Here is a 21,723-nt window from a genome sequence, read left to right as displayed (position 1 = left end):
GGTGTTAATTATGTACGACAGATCTGCAATTGTCAAGGATTTTAAGGAAAACACCTTTTTTCCTTTCAGAAAGTTAATATTCGAATATGTTAAAAAAAAAAAAAGTCACATCTCTTTCTGTTTATTACACATTGGAAGCGAGAGCTTTCCCAAACCATTTCTCTACTTTCTCATGAGGAAAAAGCTACAAGTAGAATATTTAGAAGTTTTAATCATCTAAGTTACTTAAGATTTTAGTAACAGAGAAATCACACTTAAATTATGGAGGTTTTTTTCATTCTGACTTCATCGTGTTAAGGGAATTCGTACCTGTCATATCTGAATGACAGAGGTATCAGTGGAATCCAGTACAGATACATGGTAGCACAAGTTACTGCATAGTAAAGGAACAAAGACTAAGAAAAGATGTTTCAGGATGCACTGCAATTTAGTATGTGACTGTCCTGTATTAGAAGTTGAGTATCTCTGTGACAGAATCCCAGCATCGGCGCTGTCTTCCAAACAATGTCCCTGCAGTTCCTTTTTTTGTGATTGCATCCGGGTTCCATACCCTGGTTTTGGGTTGGGGATTTTTTTTTTCTTTCATTGGTTGGGGTCTGTGTGTGATTTTTTAGTCTTATGTCTACCATCTGGCTTTGGAAATTACTAGGGTTTTTTGTCCTAAGAATTTTCTTCTGTCTTCCATGGCCATATAGTCATAAACTATACTGTCAAGTTCTAAAATTACCAAAATTTTATTTCACCACCTAAGTTTCCAATAGGAATACTGGTTTCAGTTAGCAGTACCAGATATAGTTCTATTCCTGCTCCCAATTTCAGATTAAACCATGTTTTCCTGATTGCACCCAGTAAACACAAAATAGTTAAATGCTAGTGTAGTATACCTGCATTTCAAAGTCAGCACACAGACTTTGTCTTCCTGTAGAAATTTATCAAAATTTGCTATTCTGGCATTGTTTTTCCATAATAAGTACATCCACATGGAGTTTTTACCAAAATAAATATTCTGGAGTACTTATTTCTCTCAGTTCTCAAATATGGACAAGTTGTTAAATACTTCCAGCCAAGAATCTGAGAACATCTGTGGAGTTCATTCCCTGTAGAAATTTTTCTCCCTGCCTCTCACAGCATTCAATTTTTACTGCAACCTTCATATGTTGGGGCATTCTGGGGGGGATGTTTGGTTCATTGTTTGGTATTGGTTTGGTTTTTTGCTGCATTAATCTTCCCTTTTCATGTTTCAGTTTAAAAAAGGCAGGTAATAGTGTAAAAGTTCACACAAGCTCCTTGGCACTGATGTATACACACATTACTATTTATTTCCGTTAAGTGAGCTTAATGACTGAAAATGAGGGGCTGATGGGGTGTGCTGTGAAGCAGTGATGATAGGTGCAAATGCTGGCAGGGACTTACTGCCCTTACCTTCAGGCATCTACATCTGGGCTAACCATCCTGAATGTCTTTTGCAGTCATGGAAGAGAAACAGGCATTTTTTAGGGTGGAAACCTATTTTGAATGTCTGCTTTTAGTATGGGATTACTTACAAACTACTCGCTTGGAACTTTACAGGAATTTATCATATGCTTAAGCTGTAGTACTGATGTAGTATTTTGGGAGTAAAGTCCTAGGATGTAAATGCCGAGAGGGCACTATCGTCTAAGGACTGCTTCCCTCTGGCAGACAGAAGCTGGGCTTCCACTGTCAGACTTGATGTCAGTTATTCATTGTTTGGAGAGTCTGAACATGCTTCCTGAAGGATTGATATATGCTACTACACTGGACTGTGAAAACGATATTTAATACAGAATTCAGAGAACATATTTTAGACTTGAGGATTTCCCAAAATAAACAAAAAGTATGGGAAATTCTGGTTCCAGACTAAATTACGCCTAGACTAATCCTGGTTTCACACTAGCCTCAATGCTTTCCTGTCTGACTCCTGTGAGTTTTGATTTAAGAGTTCTTCCTTTTTCTGTTGGCATGAATCTTGAAAGTTCTTTCACTTCTTTGGTACCATTCCAACTTTCCCAGACTCCATTATATTGTTCTGGTGAAAAATGAGTGAAGAAGCTTCAGTAATTGACCTGAAAACATGGTTAGGTAGTGTGCACGTGTGTTTTATTCAGATCCTGAAGTCATATTTTGAAATAAGATGCAGAGATACTTTATTAATATCTGAGTGCTTTAAACACCAAGTTTTTGTACCTACCTATCAAAAAGTCCCTTGCTGAGATGTACATTCTTGTAATTGACAAGATGTACGCATGAGAAATTCGATGTTTTGCCAGGAGAAGCTGAGTCTGCCATGTCATACAGAGGTATTGTTTTGATAAACTGTTAAAGTTTTCAAATAACACTTAAAAAAAACACAGCTGGAAGATGTTTATGGTACCTTCCTCTTTGCAAGAGAGCTGACTTTTTAAACACAGCTTTTAAAGTATTTACCTTCACCTTTATCTTGCATTTAACACTCAACAGCAAATTAAATTTTGCTGTGAAGTACAGTGCTGTGCCAAGAATTCAAAATCTAAGATCCATAGGGTGAGTAGTTTTTTTATAGATTCCCGTACTTCTCCCCTTTGAGTCTTTACAATAATAAAATGCTTGTGGGATTTACAAGATGTTAATAGGTAGAGGCTACTTTGAACTTATGCAAGGAGGGCTATGTTGCCTGTTTTTTCAGCTGTACTTTACAAAGGAACATCTGAACTATTTTTATGCACGTTCCCTGTATAAATTTTATCTGAAGAAAAATAATTTATTGAGATATTCTTTTTGAATTTCACAGAACTCTTGTTTTATTGGATTTAACAATGATTTTAAGGACAATTTTGTATGTTGAAAAAACAGGGTTTATTAGTTGCAGTGTAGTAAGTCTAGTTTAATGTTCTTCTACTGTTTTATTAATAAGCTAAGTTGAATTTTCAGTAATTATCTCTAATATATATATATATTACTAAATGGGGGTTTTTGTTCTAGTCTTTTCAAACCTTTTTCACTGTTCCCCAGCGCATTAAGTCTGGCAGAGATGGCAGTGCACGTAACCGCAGAGAAGGAGGTGGTGGTAAGTACGCAAGGCCTCTGCTTAAATATGCAATTTGTCAGGATCCTAAAGAAAACAGTTTTTCTGAAAGTGTTTGTAAAGTCTCCTTACATTCTGAAATGCACACAAATATGCATTGGGCAATATGGAAGTACTTCACAAATTGTTTCAAACTTTTTGGTTATCTCACTGCTGTATGAAACCACAACTGGTACAGTAGAATGGATTTGGTCTAACATTTGTGTTTTATATACAGATATCAGGGTATTTCTAAGGCTAAATTTCTGCTTTTTTTCAGTACTGTGGACTTGAACATTTTTATCCCATTAACTTGGTATTTGAACACTTTTATCCTGTTAACTTTGGAATATTTACTATAAGGAATCATTTATGATGACAAAATAGAACACATAAGCCACAAAAACCAGGAATTCATTGTTTCTTTATTTAACGTGGAGGAAAGGGAATTTTTTACCCACCATCTAATCTACTATGTTAGGTGTTCATTACAATTTCAAGAGACTGTTCTGTGCAACCAACTCCATAATAAGGATAACATACCCTTACTCTCTTTGAGTTCTTCCTTCCCCTTTTCCCAGTATAGCAGAAGTGAAGTACTAGAGTCTTCCCTAGAGGAGAGCTTGCTCACTGACTACTAAGTCTCTCTGCTTCTATAGATTTACAATGCTGACTTCCATAAATATAAAACTCATGCAGTGTAGGTCAGGAAACTGTCCTGCTTCATCTTTTCTGCACTAGGTAGCCTGCATATTGCAGAGCTAATGGTTTTTCCCTCCCATTATTAAATCCATGAAATGTTAGTAATGTAAACCTAAATGTTCCCCACTGCCACTCTAAGGAAACTAGCAGACTTAAGGCTACTTCAGCCACCCAGACAAAAAAAAAATCCATATTTTGACCCAAAAAGGAAATGGTTTCTTTGCATTGTGCTTTTAGTTTATCTTAATATCAGTGGGTCTCATAAAAAGATAGCCCCTATAAATTCTTGCCTCTCTTCCCTACCTTTTACAGAGAAATAATTTATGATTTTTTTTTCTTATTTGGTAACTTCACTTCTCCATCTACATAGCAGATATTTTACAACATATATCAAATTCTATAGGGCCATGAAAAGTCATGGAAATTATTAGTGTAATCTGAAGATGATCTTAAAATGCTGTTACATTTATGAAGACTGCTCTCCTGGATTCTCCAAGGCTTAAGAGTGAGTGTTGGGTGCTTAAGAGAGATCTCATTCCTTTTTCAGCTCAGTAGTTTTTACCTGTTCTGGGCCTCAGACCAAAGTAATTCTTGGAGTGAAATTCCTTGATTTGGTAACAGAGAGGAATGAAAATGTTTCTGGTCTCTCCTGTGTTACATAAACCCTGTGATCAGGCAGCCAGCTAAAGGTGCCAAGAAAACATTGGTGTGAGACAGGATTGGTCCTTGTTCTCTGTCATAAAGTAAGATCCACTTTGTCTTATAATAAATAGAAATGAAGAGCAGCATTGGTAGCAGGCAAGGATATTTACAGCTATGCAAAACATTGCACCAGGCATGTAGGCAAAGGGCACAAAGAGTCTCTTATTTTACAGCTCTATTTCGTAATTATCCCCACCCTCATTAGTGAAAAAGGGGAATGTTATCAGGAGAGAGTGAGTTAGTAATTTAGCAAAAGATATAAATACTGATCAGGCTGAAAGGATGCTAAAACGACACTAATCCCCCAAACTACCAGTTTGTCAATACTTCTTTTAAAGACAGAAGTATCTATGGAAATTTGTCCCTTTTTTTTTAAATTAAAAAATGAGAATAGGAGGATAAGCAGGGACAGAATTGACATAGAATTTGCCCTATCCATAGTTCTTAGATTGTCGCTGGAGATACTATGTCAAGGATATGAAAGAATGGAAAAAAACAGTTTGGGAACAAGTCTTTATAAGAGCATGTTTGAGAAGTCTTCGTTATACAAATTCAGTGCCAAAGATCCAGCCTCTCTGGAAATGATTCTGCAAACACACAGAGGTACAAAGAAGGTCCTGTATTGAGCCTGGAGTTAACTTGTCTGCTGGGGTTCTTAATTAAAACTTGTGGTGAGATACTTACATGTATTTTTAGCACAAGTTAAAGGCGTTACGCACGTTTTAACTGGTAATATTGACTGGGGAGCCTTATCAGTGAAGAAACTGCACACTCACAGCATCAGATGTTAAGGACTATGTTGCAGTTTGTCTACCTTTTACTGAGGATTACTGAGTAATTTTGTCTAATGTTTGGCATTATTCAGCTGGGTTATGAGCTGTATTTTTGAAGTGTAATAAATTTCTATACATGGCCTGTGTCAAGACACATGTGAAATATAAACATGGGTTATTTTATTTCATAATGACTTCAAAAGAAGAATTAAAATAAATGGTATACATTTTAAGATTAGTCTTTTCCAGTGGTGTTGCCAAGACCAAAAGGGATCGTTCTTCTACACTGTATGAGGGATTTGCCATCATTACTGAACCCAGTGAAGCATGGAATCCTCCTTAGCTCAGTACTTACTAGCTAAATTAACGTACTTACTAGCTAAATGAGGTGTGTATACATTCCAAATATTTTAGGTATGATGCCTGTTTTATTTCTTCCCTCTTAGCAGCTCGCTGTCCCCATACTTGCTGGCATTCCTAACAGATTTTTTTTTCCCCCAAGTATTTTGTCCCTATATAGTTATTTATATTATAAGTATTAATAATTCAGACTTCCTTGGTCTAGGAAATACAATCTACAATTGCTATTAAAGAGGAAGTTAAGAGGAAAGAGAACTAAGCCAACAGGGTTTGTACTTCAAAGGGCATCCACTACTTTGCCAATATAAATTAAAACAGAAGGTGTATGAGATGCACTGAATTGCAATTTGCACAATAGGATTAGTGTATGTATGAATGGCACACAGAATGGAAACAGGGAGACCAAGAAAACTGACATCTATATCAACATCAGTTAAAGTCTGCTCTTGTCGCGTGAGGAAGATGAGCATTAAATCTAAAATGCCTACCCAAAATTGAACACATTTGTCACTCTTATTATAAAAAGTGAAATTTTCTTCTCCCCACAGTTATCAGAGTTATGATTTTCAATCTTATTTGATTTATGTTGGAAGGAGATGACATTGATACCGTCCTGTTAAAATTATTCTTTTTACTACATGAAAGGAGAAAGAAAAAGAAAAAACCCAAAACCAAAGCACCACAAAACCCCAAAGGAAGCTAACAGTACATCTCAGTTTAGGCAGTTCTCAAAGATTTCCTTTCCAATAATATTTTCTTGTTTTCGTGCTCAGTTTTTTGTGTTTTGCAGAAATATGATGGTGACATCCAGAATTTAGAAGTTAGGGCACTGTGGTGTTTACTACCATAAGAGATTTTTATTGTTTAATAGCACGGTACCTTTAGATAATGAAAAGTATGACTTTAAGGAATACATTGCCATAGCAGTGTTTACTTGGTCTCTGCATTTGCCCAGCTCTCTGAATGGGTGGGTTTGTGCTGGATGAGAGGAGCCATGGAGTCTCAGACAGGAGCCCAAAGAAGCAGTGTTGAATTCGGAAGATGAAAGGCTGAGCACTTTGCATTCTCCTTATTACCTAAGCCTGTCCAGATGAATTTGGAAAGGACACCATGTGAGAGTAATTTAGATGTCTTTTCCCATTTTTGTTCCACTGATGATGGTGTTGGTGGAGAAATGGGTTTGTCCGTCCCGTATTCAAACACCTCTTACCATCCCATAGGGATTTCCTCATATATTATGGAAGCACATTATAAATGTTACGGCTGTAGGCATCACAGATAATCTTTACTGAGAGGCAAGAGATTTTCTTGTTACCCTGCAGCCAGGACCTCATGATCACTTATATTTTCTAGGCTTTGTGTGCCTGTTGATGCCTCATTAATTAAAAGTCATTGTGAGATGGTTCCATTGGCTGTGTGTGCAAAATAGAAAAAATGTTTTCTTAATAGACAGGGAAATCTCTGAGTGAAGAGAATATTTTAAGTTTTCTGCTATGAACTCACCTGAGGAGTTAGCTGAACTGACACACCAGATCAAATCAAAATGACCTGCAGTGGATTTAAAAATTGCATCACTTCTCATGCCGTTTCACAGTTTTAATATAATACTCTGCCTTCTACACTGAACTTACTCTTCTCTTTGGTCAAACCAATGCCCATTGTTCTCCAAAGATAGTGTCTGTATTCCAAATATGAAAGATACACAAAGCTGCATTAAAAGGCATTCTGGATTCAATGGAGCTTTAACCCACTGTGCACTTTGTTACATAAGCATCTTGCAGAGGAGGTGGATTACCAAACAACCTTACCCTTTGTTATCTTTTCCTAATGAGTAAAATGGTACTAAAAATTCTAATTTACATCCTTTGTTATACTGGAGGAGTATCGAGTGCAGTAGTCTCATCACTGTAATTGCAACTAGTGAGATTCCTTTAAAAAATAAATACAGATACTGTGGATTTCATGGGTTGGAGTACAGACAGGTATCATGCGACGTAGAAAGTACAGAAACACATAAAAAGATTTAGAATGTTTTTTGCTAGATATCACTTCCTAAAATAGGATTATTACAAAATAGGATTACTCTTGAAGTATGTTGCTTTATTTATTTTTCTGCCGTATAAAACTAACCAATTTTTTTAAACTAAGTTTTATGCTTTGATTCTTTTTTTTCCGCTCCAAATTCTATGTGGAGGAATTAATTCAAATTAGTTTTTGTAAGATGTTGAACAAATATAAATAAATGGAACGTACTATAATAGAATAAATTAAATAACCTAAATATAGTAGTATGGCCATGACTTTTAAACAGATGAGAGAAAGGAATGCACTGTAAAAGGTATCAGTGTGCAGTCTGTTATTTATGTCTTTGTATGCATAGTCCCCAGTTAAGGCTGCTGAGGGGAAAATAATGTCAGCATGATAATCCAAGTCTCAAATATAATTGTTTTACAGAGTAAATGTATTTATAAATCAGATTTTACAAATATATTGACCAACTCTACTTAATTAGTTACTGTTGGTTTTTCAGCTGAAACCTGGAGCCATGTTCCTGCAGTCAGTTTATGTGTGTGTGTCCACATTTTCACCCCAAAGTGAAGAGACTGCCTCCACATGAACTATAATAATAACATAATTAATAAAAGCACAATAAGTAAATAAGGAACGGGTATTCATTGCAGTGAAGGCTTCTTTGATACAGAGAACAATTTAGTTCAGCAGTGGTCTTCTGTTATTCAAAAGCTGTCTTTAATTAGGAGCATGTGTTTGTACAGTTAATACAGTAATGCAGATAGAATTAATTTGCAGTTTGAGAAACATCTGCTTGTAGTCCTTTGATTGCAAGTGCAATCAGAAAGACATTAACACTCAAAGCTGTGTTATTAGCAGAGAAAAACTACAAATAAAGCTTTTTATCCACAGTTTTTATTATTATACTTTGACCCAATGTTAGCTTTATTTTCTTCTGTATATTACTTTGGTGAAAGTTAGTTTCATTCCCTATTCCAAAATGTGTATAAAATCTTTTTCCTGGATAGGGTGAGGGCAGCAGGGAATGGTGAGTAGAATCTGTAAAACTCACCTCCCAAAAGTATCCGTGTCTGTGATAAAATGCTTTAAAAACAATTCCTTCCCTGAAGTTCTCTTCACTGTAGGATACCAAAATCCTGAAGTCTGCCTTGTAAGCTTGTGTTCCTTAACATTGCCAAATTATGTGTGAATGTATACTGGATAAAAACATGTAGATGATTTATCTGCAAACAGAAAAAATAACTTTGAAATGACATTTAAACTTCCGGCAGATCATGTTAAACGGTCAACAGAATTTTTAATAGCTGCCGTATTGGCAGGCAAACGCTGTATCTCATGGCAGAGCGTCAAGAAAAGCTTACCCCAATTGGCTCAACAACTAGGACATTCCTCCTGAAAGCTGGAACTCTGGTTTTGAACTCCCTCAGGTGAAGGAAGGCATTGAAGCCAGACCTCTCTGTTCCTGAGCTGCTGTCTGACATCTCCATGTAACGCAGATGTTGTCAAGCACCTCTTACTTTCTTCCATATGTACTTTCAGAGGAAAGATGCTTCTCTTCCATGTTTTTAGGTATGGTCAGAGGATATTGTAGTCCATGGAGACTTGATGGGTTTTGCCTGTTAGCCTAATTTAAACTAACTGTGGGTTGCTACCAGAAGAGGTGTTAACCTTGCCTTCACTCTTGCTGAAGATATAGTGTTCATCTAGAGGTAAGGTGAGCTGCATTGCTTTGCTGATCCACCTGAAAAAAAGTTTTCATTAGGTTACTTCTAAATGTATCAGGAAGATGCTCCAGCACAGCCTGCTGCCACTGGACAGCATATGGAAGGGGATACGATGCAGGGCAGGAAGGGCAGGGTGCTCCTTTCTGTGGTGAGGTGGGGCTAGAGTTGTAGGTTCAGAGGAAAAGAAAGGTGGAACTCCTTACCTCAGGTTCTTACACATGCAAAAATTTCACAGGGTCCCAAGAGAAGAACGGACAAGTTCTTGGAGAATAAGTCCATCGCTCCCATTATTAAACATGAAGAGCTGCCGTGTTTCCCCGAACAGACATTTGATTTACAAACTGTTGGAGGCTAGGAAATTATTCTTGGAGAGCTACTGTATATGCTTGCTTTACTTACAGTGCTCTTCCCTCAGCATCTTGCAATCTTTTGTATGGACAATAAGCCAGTTTAGATAGACCTTTAATCTAGTAAGGCATCTGTATGTTCTTGCTGCTTAAGTGTTAAGAGGACACTGTGCCCATAGACACCTACTCATAGTTTTTTTCAGGGTGTGTTTAGTCAAGGTAGGATGTATTGATCAAATAGAGTGCAGTTTCTGGAAACAACAACCCACCCCCTTTCAGCACTTCTTTTCTTTCCTGTTCCTTTTCTTGTGTTCTTACTGCTTTCCTTGCACTACTTCTGGCATTAATCTCACCCTTTGGTGAGTTGATGCAGTCCATTAAAAACAGTAAATAATGTGTTTTGGCAACTGAATCAAGTCTGAAGCCTGAAAAGCTCTAGTTGTGTGAAGTGCTACATTTACTCACTATTACAGCACTCCACAATTCCACGTACTGTATTGGCTCATAAACAGAAAGGGGAGCTTAGGCTTCGGGGTCACAGGCTGAACAACCTGCAGGCATGGCCATTTTGGGCAACTCAATCATAGCAATATGTGCTTAAGGAACTTCAGAGCTATGGAAGGGGGAGCAGGGTGGGACATCCAGTAGATGGGGAGAGAAAAAGAGAGGGAAATTGACTTCAAATTTTGGACTTACTGCCTCATTCCTTTCTTGGATGTAACCCTAATAAAACTTAAGGGTCCTAGGGTGTCCAAGAAAGCCTCTGTTTTCAATTGTATATTTTTAGGGCAATGAGATGTACAGGTAACTTGTGGATATTATGTTTATCCCAACCAGTTTGGTTTGTTTACCACCCTTCTTTTTCATCTTTTAGTTAATACAAAGTCTTTCACCTTCCTCTGGTAGTATTGCTAAACCCCATGTGTTTTCCTCCTTCACAGTCAAAAACCTTTGATATGCCATCTTCTTCCTCTTTTATTTTCATTATACCCAGTTCTTCTGTTCTGGAACCAACCAATTAAACCTCTGGAGTTTCTTTGACTAGCTCATTCTTCCCCTAGTTTAGTTTCTGCTGTGTTGTTCCTGTCTTTGCAACTCTTTACTGCTTCTTCCAATTTTATTCATTATCTTATAAATTATTTCTTTTCCACTGCGCAAGACTCTGTGCCTACATCTATCCTACTCTTTTTCTCCTTGTTATCATTTTGTATTTTCCTCTAAACTGTCCTCAAAACATTTTTATCCACACCATTTTTGTTGCACAGGCCAGTCCAGAGCCTGCTGAACTCAAGGGATGTCCCTTTTTGTAGTTTCTCAGCCCTTTGGTTGAGCCCCCCCCAGTCCAACCCACTGATTTCTCTCCATTTCTTCAAATCCTTCGTTTAGTATTCACTTCTTTCATGAAGCCTTTCAGTGAGAATTGGTCTGAGGGAGGTAGATGTACATTAAAATACATTTTCCTCGTTTTGAAATTTCACCTGTAATCTGTATCTTGTGAACTTACTCAGTGTTTGACATGTGACTGTATGTAATAGATCTTGGTTGGAGCAGAGACATTGTTCTTCCAATTTAGGGCTGAGCAAATGAAAGTCTGCAATAGTACTTATAGAGAAATTAAGGTTTGTCATCTTTGTAGAAGTTTGGGGTTTTGTTTGTTTTTTTTCCTTTTAATTGTAACAATATTAAAATAACATTTAGAGTAAATAAGGCAATGGAAATGTGTTGCCAAGTCCAGACTTTGTAATTAATGTTTACTGAATGAAACCCATTTTTGCTCCTTACAGATGGAAGACTTTTAATAACAGTGTTCTTTGGTGTAATAAATGAGCATGTTTGTATTTGACTGTATGGCATGCCCTGCTTTCTAAGTATACCAAGTCAAACTCGAATTTTCTCCTAGGAGAAAATATATGTCATAAAAATTTGTTGTAGCAGATGAGATTGAAAGCCTGCCATGAATGTGAAAAAGAGATTGAGAGGTGAACAGAATATTTAAAGTGTCTGGAACACTGCTGTGGCAAGAGAATGTTAATCTGATGTTGTCTGGGCAGGAGGCAGCCCTTGGAGCCGACACATTCCTTGGGGCCCCGCTGCAAACTGAGCTGCCAGCACAGTGTTTACAGCAAGATGCAGGGCTAGGATGGTCTGTATACATGAACTGTGCCTGCCTGCCATGCAGACAGCACGTGTCAAATATACCCTTCTCATTAGAAGCAAAGTCAGTGTTGTGTTTAACCTTGACAGTACGGAGCAGGTGGATCACACTGATATATTGGTAAGCACACAGACATAGGAAATGTCCCGTATACCCTGTAACGGTGTTTATATTCACTGTGCTTATTTTAACTCCAAAATGTGACTGTAATTTATAAGCAACTGAAATGTCAGCATTTGAAGCAGAAATATTTTAAGGTGCTTACTCCAAAGTAAATAAGGCTGTATATATTTTTTAAAAAACATTAACACACACGTGTATGGACACAGTGTCCATTGTGTTTTAAAGACCACTATTACAACTGAGTACTGTATCCATCATGAAAAGATGGTTTCATCCAAACCTTGTTTGACAGATAGTAGTAGCTAAATTGATGTTGTTCTTGTATCATGATTTCACAGAATATAACAGCGTGTTATTTGTCTTCCTTTTTTTTTTCTGTTCCCCAGACAGTGGTGGTACCAAAGGGGAAAGACTGAGTGCCAAACTAAAAGCTTTGCCTGGAACAAATGAACCCTATGAAAGTAGAAGCAGTAAAGAAATAGGCAAGTGGACATCTTAGGCCTTCTTACTTTCCTGGCCCTCACAGAGTGGAAAAATAAGGAGAGAGGAAAAAATAAATTAAGGAGAGAGGAAAAAATAAATTATTGGAAGAGCATGTAAAATTAGATAATTAGGGAAACATTTTCCTCATTAAAATGAGATTTTAGCTTCATTGTTCAGAGCTCAGTATAAAGTAGTTGTAAATATTAGGAAATGTGGCTCATTTACTTTCATATTACTTTCAATATCTGTCTTCTGCATCTTTTAAATCAGTTTCTGTGGGTCTGCAGTCATAAAATCTTCAATAAGATTGAGTTTTCAAAGGGGTTTAAAAACTCAACTCCATGTGGAATGCAGTACTTCCTAAAAAGCTGTTCTTTAAACAAGTAATCAGGCTTGCTGTTCCTTGCACTTTTCCAAAGTCTTTTTCTCACTGTTATATAATAAAGAGAAATTTATTAAAAAAAAAAAAGAATGGGAAAAAAAGGCTTCTATCACTAGCACTCAGGAACTTCACTCTAGTGCCCTTCATCAGTTCCTAAATGCAATATTTTGTTCTCCTTTAGTGTTCATATGCTCTTCCTGGTCTGCATTTCAAAGACACCTTACAGATGTGCAGTGCTAAAACCCAATCTTGTGTTTGATTTTGTATGTTTGAAACAAAGCTAAAATTACTTGCAGGTAACCATTTCAAATGTATTTATTTAAATCCCAGATGCCTCCTACATAGATCCACTTGGCCCACAAGCAGAAAGACCAAGAACAGCTGCAAGAAAAAGAACTGAGGAAGATGACTTTGCTGATGAAGAACTAGGAGAAGATCTGCTTCCAGAATAGCATATGGGCCACTCAGCATTTTTTTTAATCCTTGTAAAAGTTTTAGCTGAAAAACTTTCATTCATTATGATTTTGTAGTAGATTTTGATAAATTATTTGGGAAATATTTTGGATATATGGTACCTTACATTAAAAACCTGTATTTGAAATTGCGGTGTCTTTTATAATTGATTTTAAAAAAGTAATGGTTATTTTACTCATGCATAAAATCTACACAGGTACTAAAACTCATTGCAAACTATATCAAATGCATGAAGCTTTTCCTTTCAGAGATAGATATGATGATCATGTGAAACACAGCAGCCTGTAAAATTTCACCTTTCAGTGCGAAATACCTCAAAGCAGTGCTTACAGGGTTGAAAATGCCATATCCTTCATCCAAAGCCAGAATTTATTTAAGGCCTGTGAACTGACTTTCTGAAAATGTTGGATGTGACCTTGGTCTTCCATAAGGCCCCAGTTCAGCAAAACACTTAACACTGATACCAAGGAAAGCATCTTAATTTTAGTCTGCTTAGCTGAACTAGGGCTATTTTGCAGTCTCTTGGCAACCTCCTTCTTGGTCAGAGTTGGCAGGATTTCAGTCTAGTTTGTTCAGAATTCCTAAGTAGATTGCAGCTTTTGAATCTTATGTTAGAGACTGTGGCACTGACTACACAGTGGTAGCTTTCTACATCCCAGGCTGAGTATGGGCAAAAATGTTAGTTACAGAAATCATCATTTTGATTATGAACTGAGCAAGTCTGACCTGAGGTTACTGAGACACGTTAAATTCCTGATTTATATCACTTTTGGGTGATAAAAATACCAGTTGTGTGTTCATAATTTCCTAATAAATATTTGAAAAACTAGTCCACTGAGGTGGCTTATTTTTAGAACATTAGTATGAGTTTGGTTTAATAGTTAGAGTTTGGTTATTGTACTTTGAAATGCAAGGATTCAGTCTTCTAAAATTTCCAACACCGGTGTTTCCAGTGCTTGGTGTTGGTGCTCAGACTGTTTCCCAGCTAGTGTCACTGGAGAGGTCTCTTCATATCTTCACGAAAGGTTCCTTCCATGTTTTAAAAATATCTGCCCAGCCTCATAGTGTGTCTCTACAAGTGGTCAGGAATGTTGTCCTGTGGGGTTTATGGTACAGCTAACGAGCTACTTCATATGTACCTGCTTCCCATGGTACTGGTGCAGCGCTTGGCCTGGGACTGCACTGCTTCCTCCTGGTGGGATGAGCAGAACATATGCAGAGTGGCTTATGAACATCCCGAGGAGCTCATCAAAGGAGAGAGACACAGAAAGCTATGGGGTCTGATCCTTCTAAGGGATGGAAAACAACACAAGAAGGATGTGGATGGCACCTGTCTTACTTCTCCAAGTCATCTTCTTGCCTGCTCCTCAGTCTTGCTGTATCTATTGCTCTGGTCATGGAATGACGTATTCCTGGATGTCATAGTAGTTCTTTTCTGTCAGGCTTAGTCTTGGAAGACCTGGACCCCTGGGATGCAATGTGCCAGGCAGGAGGGAGCATTTTCAGCTACAGACAGCAGTGGTATGAGATATCTGACTTAATCACAGTGAGAGGAAATACTTGGGACCATGGCAAGGAGCATAAATGAACCTGTGAAACAGTGCAAAAGAGAAGACAGACAAGATACTGTCATGGCATTCTAACACAAAAACATTTGCGTAGAGCATCTAATCAAACATTGCAATCACAATGACATGTCCATGATGAAGTGGTAGGAATTACTAATACCTTGGGATATGGTTCACAAGTTAGTGAGTGTAGAAACACTCCTGTGGACATCAGAGAGATTTTTGACCAGCAGCAGTTTCTTGGTTCAGTTTGTCCTAAGTAACTGTACATTATGTAAAATCCTGTGGATTACAAGGAATTGCACTTTTGTTCCAGTCCTGCACAAACTCCCAGGAACTTCTGGAACATGTTGTTTCCTACAGCATGAGGATCTGATTATATAATGCTCTGGGTTATAATGTATTTGCATGTTATTTTGTAAGCACAGTTGCGCTCGTTCTGAACTGACAGAAAGCCATGTGATCCAGCTCCAACACCAGAATAATCAGTCCCACTGACAATCTGATGTAGCCCAGGTTCATCTACTTCAAAACCACGTTAACTCTGGCTATGTCTCTACTGGAATCGCAGTGTTGCCAGGGCAAGCCCAGAGCAGAGGAGCTGATGTGTAACTGCCTGTGCTGTAAGGCCAGTAGCACAGGGGTGTACAGGAGTACAGTTTTGGACCATGACAAATGATCTCCCAGACAATTGCCTTGCATCATCCAAAGGTGAGCCTGGGCCAGGAAGCATTCTTTGTAAGCAGTTTCAGTGCAACTTCCTTCTTCTTTGGTGCGAGGCGTTCTGTGTGAGGGAACACATGATGTGACATCCCAGCTGGACCCAAGGCTGAAGAGTGATCCCTGATGGGGACTAATACACTGGAATCTGTAGAGAAAGAAGCTGCAGTCATGTCCAAAGTGCTGTGTCAGCGTGTTGCTGGAAGGCCTTAAGCTGTCGGGAGGTGAACGCACCTGCAAGATTCAGACAGCTCAGGTCTCGAAGGAAGCATGACCAGGCCAGTGGGGTGTTGTGTCTCAAATAATTACCTGTGTTAAGTGGAATTATTGTGCTATGTTGATGTGATCACACTGCCCCGTCCTGAAGATTGGTTGGCATTTAGCTCAGGTGCAATGAGTTACATTGCCTGTTGCCACGTGGGATGCCCTTAGTCTTGTGATAAGTCTCAGAAACCACAGGAGTGGAAGCACTGAATGAGCTAAATAATTCTACCTTCATCCCAGAAATTCAAACAGAAACATTTCCTCAGATTTGATTGTATAAAACAGACTCCATCTCCAGAAGCCACACTGTGGGCATGTGCTTCCAGCAACATTTAAGCACCAATTTTGTGTTTATATTCTTAAATCGGTAGATCAATCATTTAAAATTCCTGAATAAATTTTAGCAAATGCAATAGGACTGCTATTATAATAATTTATTCTTTTATATTAGAAGAGTAGCAGTATTAAACCTAGGAAAATACTAATCCTCTTGAGGAACTGACTTGTGAGCTATTTTAGCTTGTATTATCATGAAAAATGTATTGGTTCCAATATTAAACAATCCTCAGTTGACCTCTCAGATTTGAGATCTTCCTCAGGATTTGCTGGATTTAGTTACATACAAAGTTGCCTTTCTCTTTACATGTATGAAAAATGTACAGTAGCCAAATGTAAATGATTACTTGGGTAGTCATTTATTTATTTATTTCTAAGCAAACCTAATCCCACAATATCAAAGTATTCTTAATCATATATTTCATGTTTTACTTTGAACATTCTTCACTACAGATTGCAGAACTCATTACTTTTAAATGAAAGCTATTCTAGAGTAACATGGGAATTAAAAGCTGTACAAAGAAAAGATATATAGTTCATAGAATCATGGAATGCTTTTGGCTGAAAGAGCACTTAAAGATCATCTAGTTCTAAGCCCCCATGTGTAGAGGGGACACCTTTCACTAGACCAGGTTGCTTCAAGCCCCATCCAACCTGGCCTTGAACACTTCCAGGAATGGGGCATCCACAGCTTCTCTGGGCAACCTGTTCCAGTGTTTCATCATGCTCACAGTGAAGAATGTCTTATCTAAACCTACTGTCTTTCAGTTTAGAGCCATTCCCCCTTGTCTTATCAGTACAGGCCCTTGTAAGAAGTCGCACTCCAGCTTTCTAGTAGGCCCCTTTATGTACGAGAAGGCTACTCTAAGGTCTCCCTGGAGCCTTCTTCAGGCTGAACAACCCCAACTCTCAGCCTGTTTTCCAGCCCTCTGTTCATCTTCATGGCCTCCTCTGGACTTGCTTTAACAGGTCAATGCAGGGCACCCCCGAGCTGGATGCAGCACTCCAAGTGGGGTCTCACAAGGGCAGAGTAGAGGGGCAGAATCCCCTCCCTCACCTGCTGGCCACACTGCTTTTGATGCAGCCCAGAATACAATTGGCTTTCTGGGCTGCAAGTGCACACTGCTCGGTTACATTGAACTTCTCATCAACCAACACTCCCCAGTCCTTCTCCTCAGGGCTCTCAATCCATTGTCCACCTAGCCTGTATTTGTGCTTGGAATTGCCAATAAATAGATCTGCAGGTATTATGAAGAAGTGCTGTTTCTCTTCTTGGTCCCTTTGCTAGCATAGTCCAAGACTGTTAGAAATCATTTAATTTGCTAGGCTTTGATTGTTCTTGATGTCAAAGGCACCTTCTTGGTAGAAAGGCAATTTTTAACCTGTTTGCTCCTCAGTTTCCACCTTTGCAAAATGAAGTCCATTGAGGATTCTTCACTTTGCAAGAATTTCACTTTTGCAATGCTGAATTGCCTAACAACTGTAAATCTCAGTGCTGAGATCCTGCTGTAGAAGATGCTATGCCGTGGAAGCTGCAAAGTGATATTACAGTCCTTACAAGTGCAGGGAAGATGAATGGGAACAGAACAATTTGGGTGACAGGTTATATGCAAACAGAATGTGAAGGAGAAGGGTATCTTTGGGGAATAATTTAATTATCCGTCTGAAGATTTATACCTACTGGTGATGGCAGCTGAATGTTTGGTCCACCCACAATGCAAGTTGTTCAACTTTAAGGTCCATATGATGATTTTTTAAATGTTTTTCAGATCATTATTTCATATAGGGACAGGATCTCATTAATGTAGCAGGAAGGGGATAAACATCTGGAATATGCCAGTTTAGGGCAGTTCTGCCATTGCTGTGACAAGCACATTATGTGGTATCACTAATAATGCTTGTCAAAATAATGTGATTTATTTATGTGTGAGCCAAAGTATCTGGAATCAGCTATCATGCAAGGGTGGCTATGGAAGACAACAATCCCAACCAAGAAGAAGTCCTGACAAGGTTGCTCGTTGCTCGTTAATATGTCTGGAACAATGAAGACACAAACCTTCTGTGTTTTTCATTAAACATATTTCAGTGTTTAACATGGCATGAAATAGTCTGATGGAACCACATCAGAAAATGTTTCTTATTGAGTTATATACAAACTCATTAAAAATGTCAGCCTTATTCTTGCACATCTTAGTTTTCTTTTGAACATCCTGACTTTCTCATAGCAGGATTTTGTAGAACTGAAATTCTTATTATCTGGCATTGATCACTATGGTGATAATCTCAGGAGAGAGGCAGATGCCACTCCCAAGTATAAATGTTGAATGACAATTGCCAGAAAGAGTATTTAGAATATTATGTAAAAGTGAAAGAAATACTTTTCCTTCTGTCTCTCCTATAAGTGACAAGTTTCTCTTCCCCTTCTTCTCAAAATTTACTCCTTGTTTTGGTTAAAAAGGGATAATATAAGGGGAATAAAGGAGGATAAGAAATGGTAAGGCACACCGTGAAGGTCACCAGAATCTAATAAAATAGAATGTAAAGATTTGATCAAGCTATAGATTAAATGTTTGCATATAAGAAGATGAACTGTTATCTTCATTTGTAATACGTTTGGGTCAGGAAGCTGGAAAGTTTAAGGTAATATGTTGTTGGAACACTAAGGGGAAACACCAGAAGCTTGGGACACTATTGAGAAGAACACTTATGACTGGAGGCTGGCAGGGGAGGGAGGGCTGAGAGGAGAGGGCAGGGAGGAGGGCAGGGAAGGGAGGGCTCCTGCACTTGCATGGGCAGGGCAAAGGCAGGGGGTGCCTTTGGTGCAACAGATGGTGGCTGTTCCTCCTTTGTCCTCTAGAACTGGAGGCTCACCCAAAGACATGACCAGACCATGGTCCACTCCTTTCCTCCCCAACTCAGCCAGAGAGATTTACTACTTTCTACAAGGACACTGATATAAAGATAAGGAATTGAAAATGATACCAACTTCTGGCACCAAGCCCAGTGATGTAGTGGGAATGGGATGGTGGGCAGCAGACTGGCAATGGCCCCTGTCACTGTGGGGATGGTGACATAGCCAGACTGCGATGGGTGTCTCCTGGATGCTTGTGAGATTTGGGACTGGTAGCCGTGGCATGAGGCTGGGAGGACCACAGGCAGGGAGGGAGGGGCTGCCCATGGCGATGGAGGGTTGCTGCTCCAGCTGACCCTGTTGTCAAGAGCATGGGCTGGATGTTCTGTGCTCCGTTGCCAGGAATTTTCAGCTGAGGCCATCAAAGGAAAACATCTCACTGCCTTGTTTTCTCTTAGCAAACAGCATGAGCCATGGAATTCCCTGTAGATTTACATACAGGTGCATATGCCTGTTATTCTGAAATCACTGATTGAAATATTATCATGTATTGCATCAAATTCAGGACAGACTTTGTATTAATAAATATTTTTTCCAGTATTTAATTACATAGATGTTTTAACCCCCCCTCAAATTCTGAGAAACTTATAGATCAGCTCCAATGACAATGACACTGGTTAGTAATTTCTCAAAGTCAGAGAAGAATCTAATTTGCCAAATGTATTAGTGAATTTTTTATAACTCAGATGTCTCTGGGGTAGAGTATCCCATGAGAATTGTCATTGTACTCTTTCAGATCCTGTGTAATAGAATCTCATTTGCTGCCCTTCTGTGATTCTTATTATTTGAATCAATGAGATTGTTAATAAGACGGTACAGTGCAAGTAATGTACAGAATTGGAATATTGCCTGAATAAAACTCAAAGCCTTAAATTCACTGGCAATTTGATGCTTGTGCCATTGTTTTCTCTTCATCTGCTCTGATTTTTTGAGGCAGACCTCTCCCAGAAAGGCCAATATAAAGGAAGTGCCTAAAATTTCTTTTGGAAAACCAAGTGTGACATCCTTACGCTACTTAGAAAGCATTGAGAAAAGATACTGGTTTATCTACAGAAGAGTAATATAAAAAGATCTGTTGTGATAAATATTTGCCATGTTACCACACATATCACTGGAAGGTGTTGAAGTAACACAAGGCCAGGTGCAGTGCCAAGCTCAGGAGTTAGACTGTACTGAGTTAAATGGAATCTGCCTTGCCCCAGTCTCTCACCTGAGGATAAGGCTCCAAAGGAAAGTTTTTAATTCAATTTTAAACAGTCCTTCCTTAAAGTCGAAACCTGATTCAAATCCCACACAGTTCAAGGTTAAGACACTACTCATAAGTGATACTGACCTGTGATGCATACAGTACCAAAATCACTAAAAAAATCACAGTTAGACTTAACTCAATGACTTTTCAGAAACCATGAAATCAAGTCACTTCATTATGAATGCCAGTTTGTTCTGTTTCAATTCCAGTCTGGTCGGTGAACCTGATGTCTTGTATTTATTTCTGTGGTACAAAGCTGGGGTTTCTCAGTCTTTGTATGATTTATGATTCCTATTTTCCCTCATTCCTGATCAGTATTTTCATATTAACTATCCTTATACTAAATGCCTCAATAGATGTACAGGGCTTTAATATAGCACATGAAACATTTGATTCAAGTGATAAATTCTCAAGGCTGTTTTTAATGCCGACCAGTTCAGTGTACCACATCTTTTATGATTCAGAGTACTACAGATGCTTTTTTTTTGTAGGTTGTGCCAGAGACAATAAATACATTGCATTATGTGTTTTTAAAAGTACCAGCAAGCCAGCGCAGAATAGATGGAGAAGTCATTAGAGGTGAGACTCACCTCAACCTCATCTAGATATGTATCATGCAAGTTTCTCACCTTCTGAAGCGGCTCTTCTTCCAGTGAGCAGAGTGACACTGCAGTGGGTGTCTGCCACAGGCCACCTGAGCAGGAGGAACTGGCGGATCAGGCTGTCGCACAGACAGCTCCAAGCGACCTCACCTTCACCAGTCCCAGTCTTCATGAGGGACATCAACCACCCCAGTGTCTGCTGTGGATGTTTCTGGAGAAACACGCCAGAGGTGCTGCCAAGTCGGAGACCCCAGACCGCTACGAGGGACAGTGCCAATTGCTCTAGAGTGACTGGGAAAGCCCGGGCTGCAGCGGTCCCTTCCCCAGCTGCAGTCACACAGCCAGGGCTGAGCTATCTCCAGCTGTAAATCCCCGCGTTTTTTCACATCAGCCTTGACCCTTTGGCTCTGACTGGGCCAAGTCCTCCTGGCTCTGCCTCACTCTCGAGCCCTGGACGCCAAGTGTCCCGGTGGGGCCAAGTAGATCCCGGCCCTGCCCGTGCCGCGGGTGCGGTGGGAGGGAGAGCGCGGCCGCCGACGGCACCCGCGGGCTGCAGGAGCGCTGGGCCGGTGGCCGGGCCCGGGCCGGCAGCTGTGGGCGGACCGAGCCCGGCCGTGCCCGCGGGGCTGTGCCGGGGCCGGGGGCAGCGCGGCGGGGAGCGGGACCGGCCCGCGCCCGGCGTCGAGCCCTCGCCGCCTCTCCGTGAGCTCCGCCGAACATGTTCCTGGCAGGCGAGGCCAGGGGAGATGCAGTGAG

At 39.4% G+C, this 21,723-nt stretch overlaps 1 protein-coding gene and 1 long non-coding RNA gene across 4 annotated transcripts in view; one reads left to right on the top strand and one right to left on the bottom strand.

The window, feature by feature from the left end:
• IFT88 (intraflagellar transport 88) overlaps positions 1-13,444 on the top strand; it is a 45,035-nt gene extending 31,591 nt beyond the window's left edge. For all 3 annotated transcript variants that reach the window (XM_032677796.1, XM_032677793.1, XM_032677795.1), the window contains exons 24-26: positions 3,010-3,064; positions 12,365-12,460; positions 13,174-13,444. In XM_032677796.1, the coding sequence (XP_032533687.1) occupies positions 3,010-3,064; positions 12,365-12,460; positions 13,174-13,295 (273 nt within the window). In that variant the 3' untranslated portion in view covers positions 13,296-13,444. The remainder of the gene's footprint in view (positions 1-3,009; positions 3,065-12,364; positions 12,461-13,173) is intronic.
• Positions 12,544-21,449, bottom strand: LOC116781945. The gene is made up of 3 exons (XR_004355038.1): positions 20,995-21,449; positions 14,457-14,907; positions 12,544-12,891 (listed from the first exon to the last, which is right to left on the bottom strand). It is a non-coding gene; the product is annotated as an uncharacterized LOC116781945 (long non-coding RNA).
• Positions 21,450-21,723: the final 274 nt, after the last annotated feature.

Source organism: Chiroxiphia lanceolata, chromosome 2 (assembly GCF_009829145.1).
Source record: "Chiroxiphia lanceolata isolate bChiLan1 chromosome 2, bChiLan1.pri, whole genome shotgun sequence".
Lineage (NCBI taxonomy): Eukaryota > Metazoa > Chordata > Aves > Passeriformes > Pipridae > Chiroxiphia > Chiroxiphia lanceolata.
This window is presented reverse-complemented; position numbering and strand designations above follow the sequence as displayed.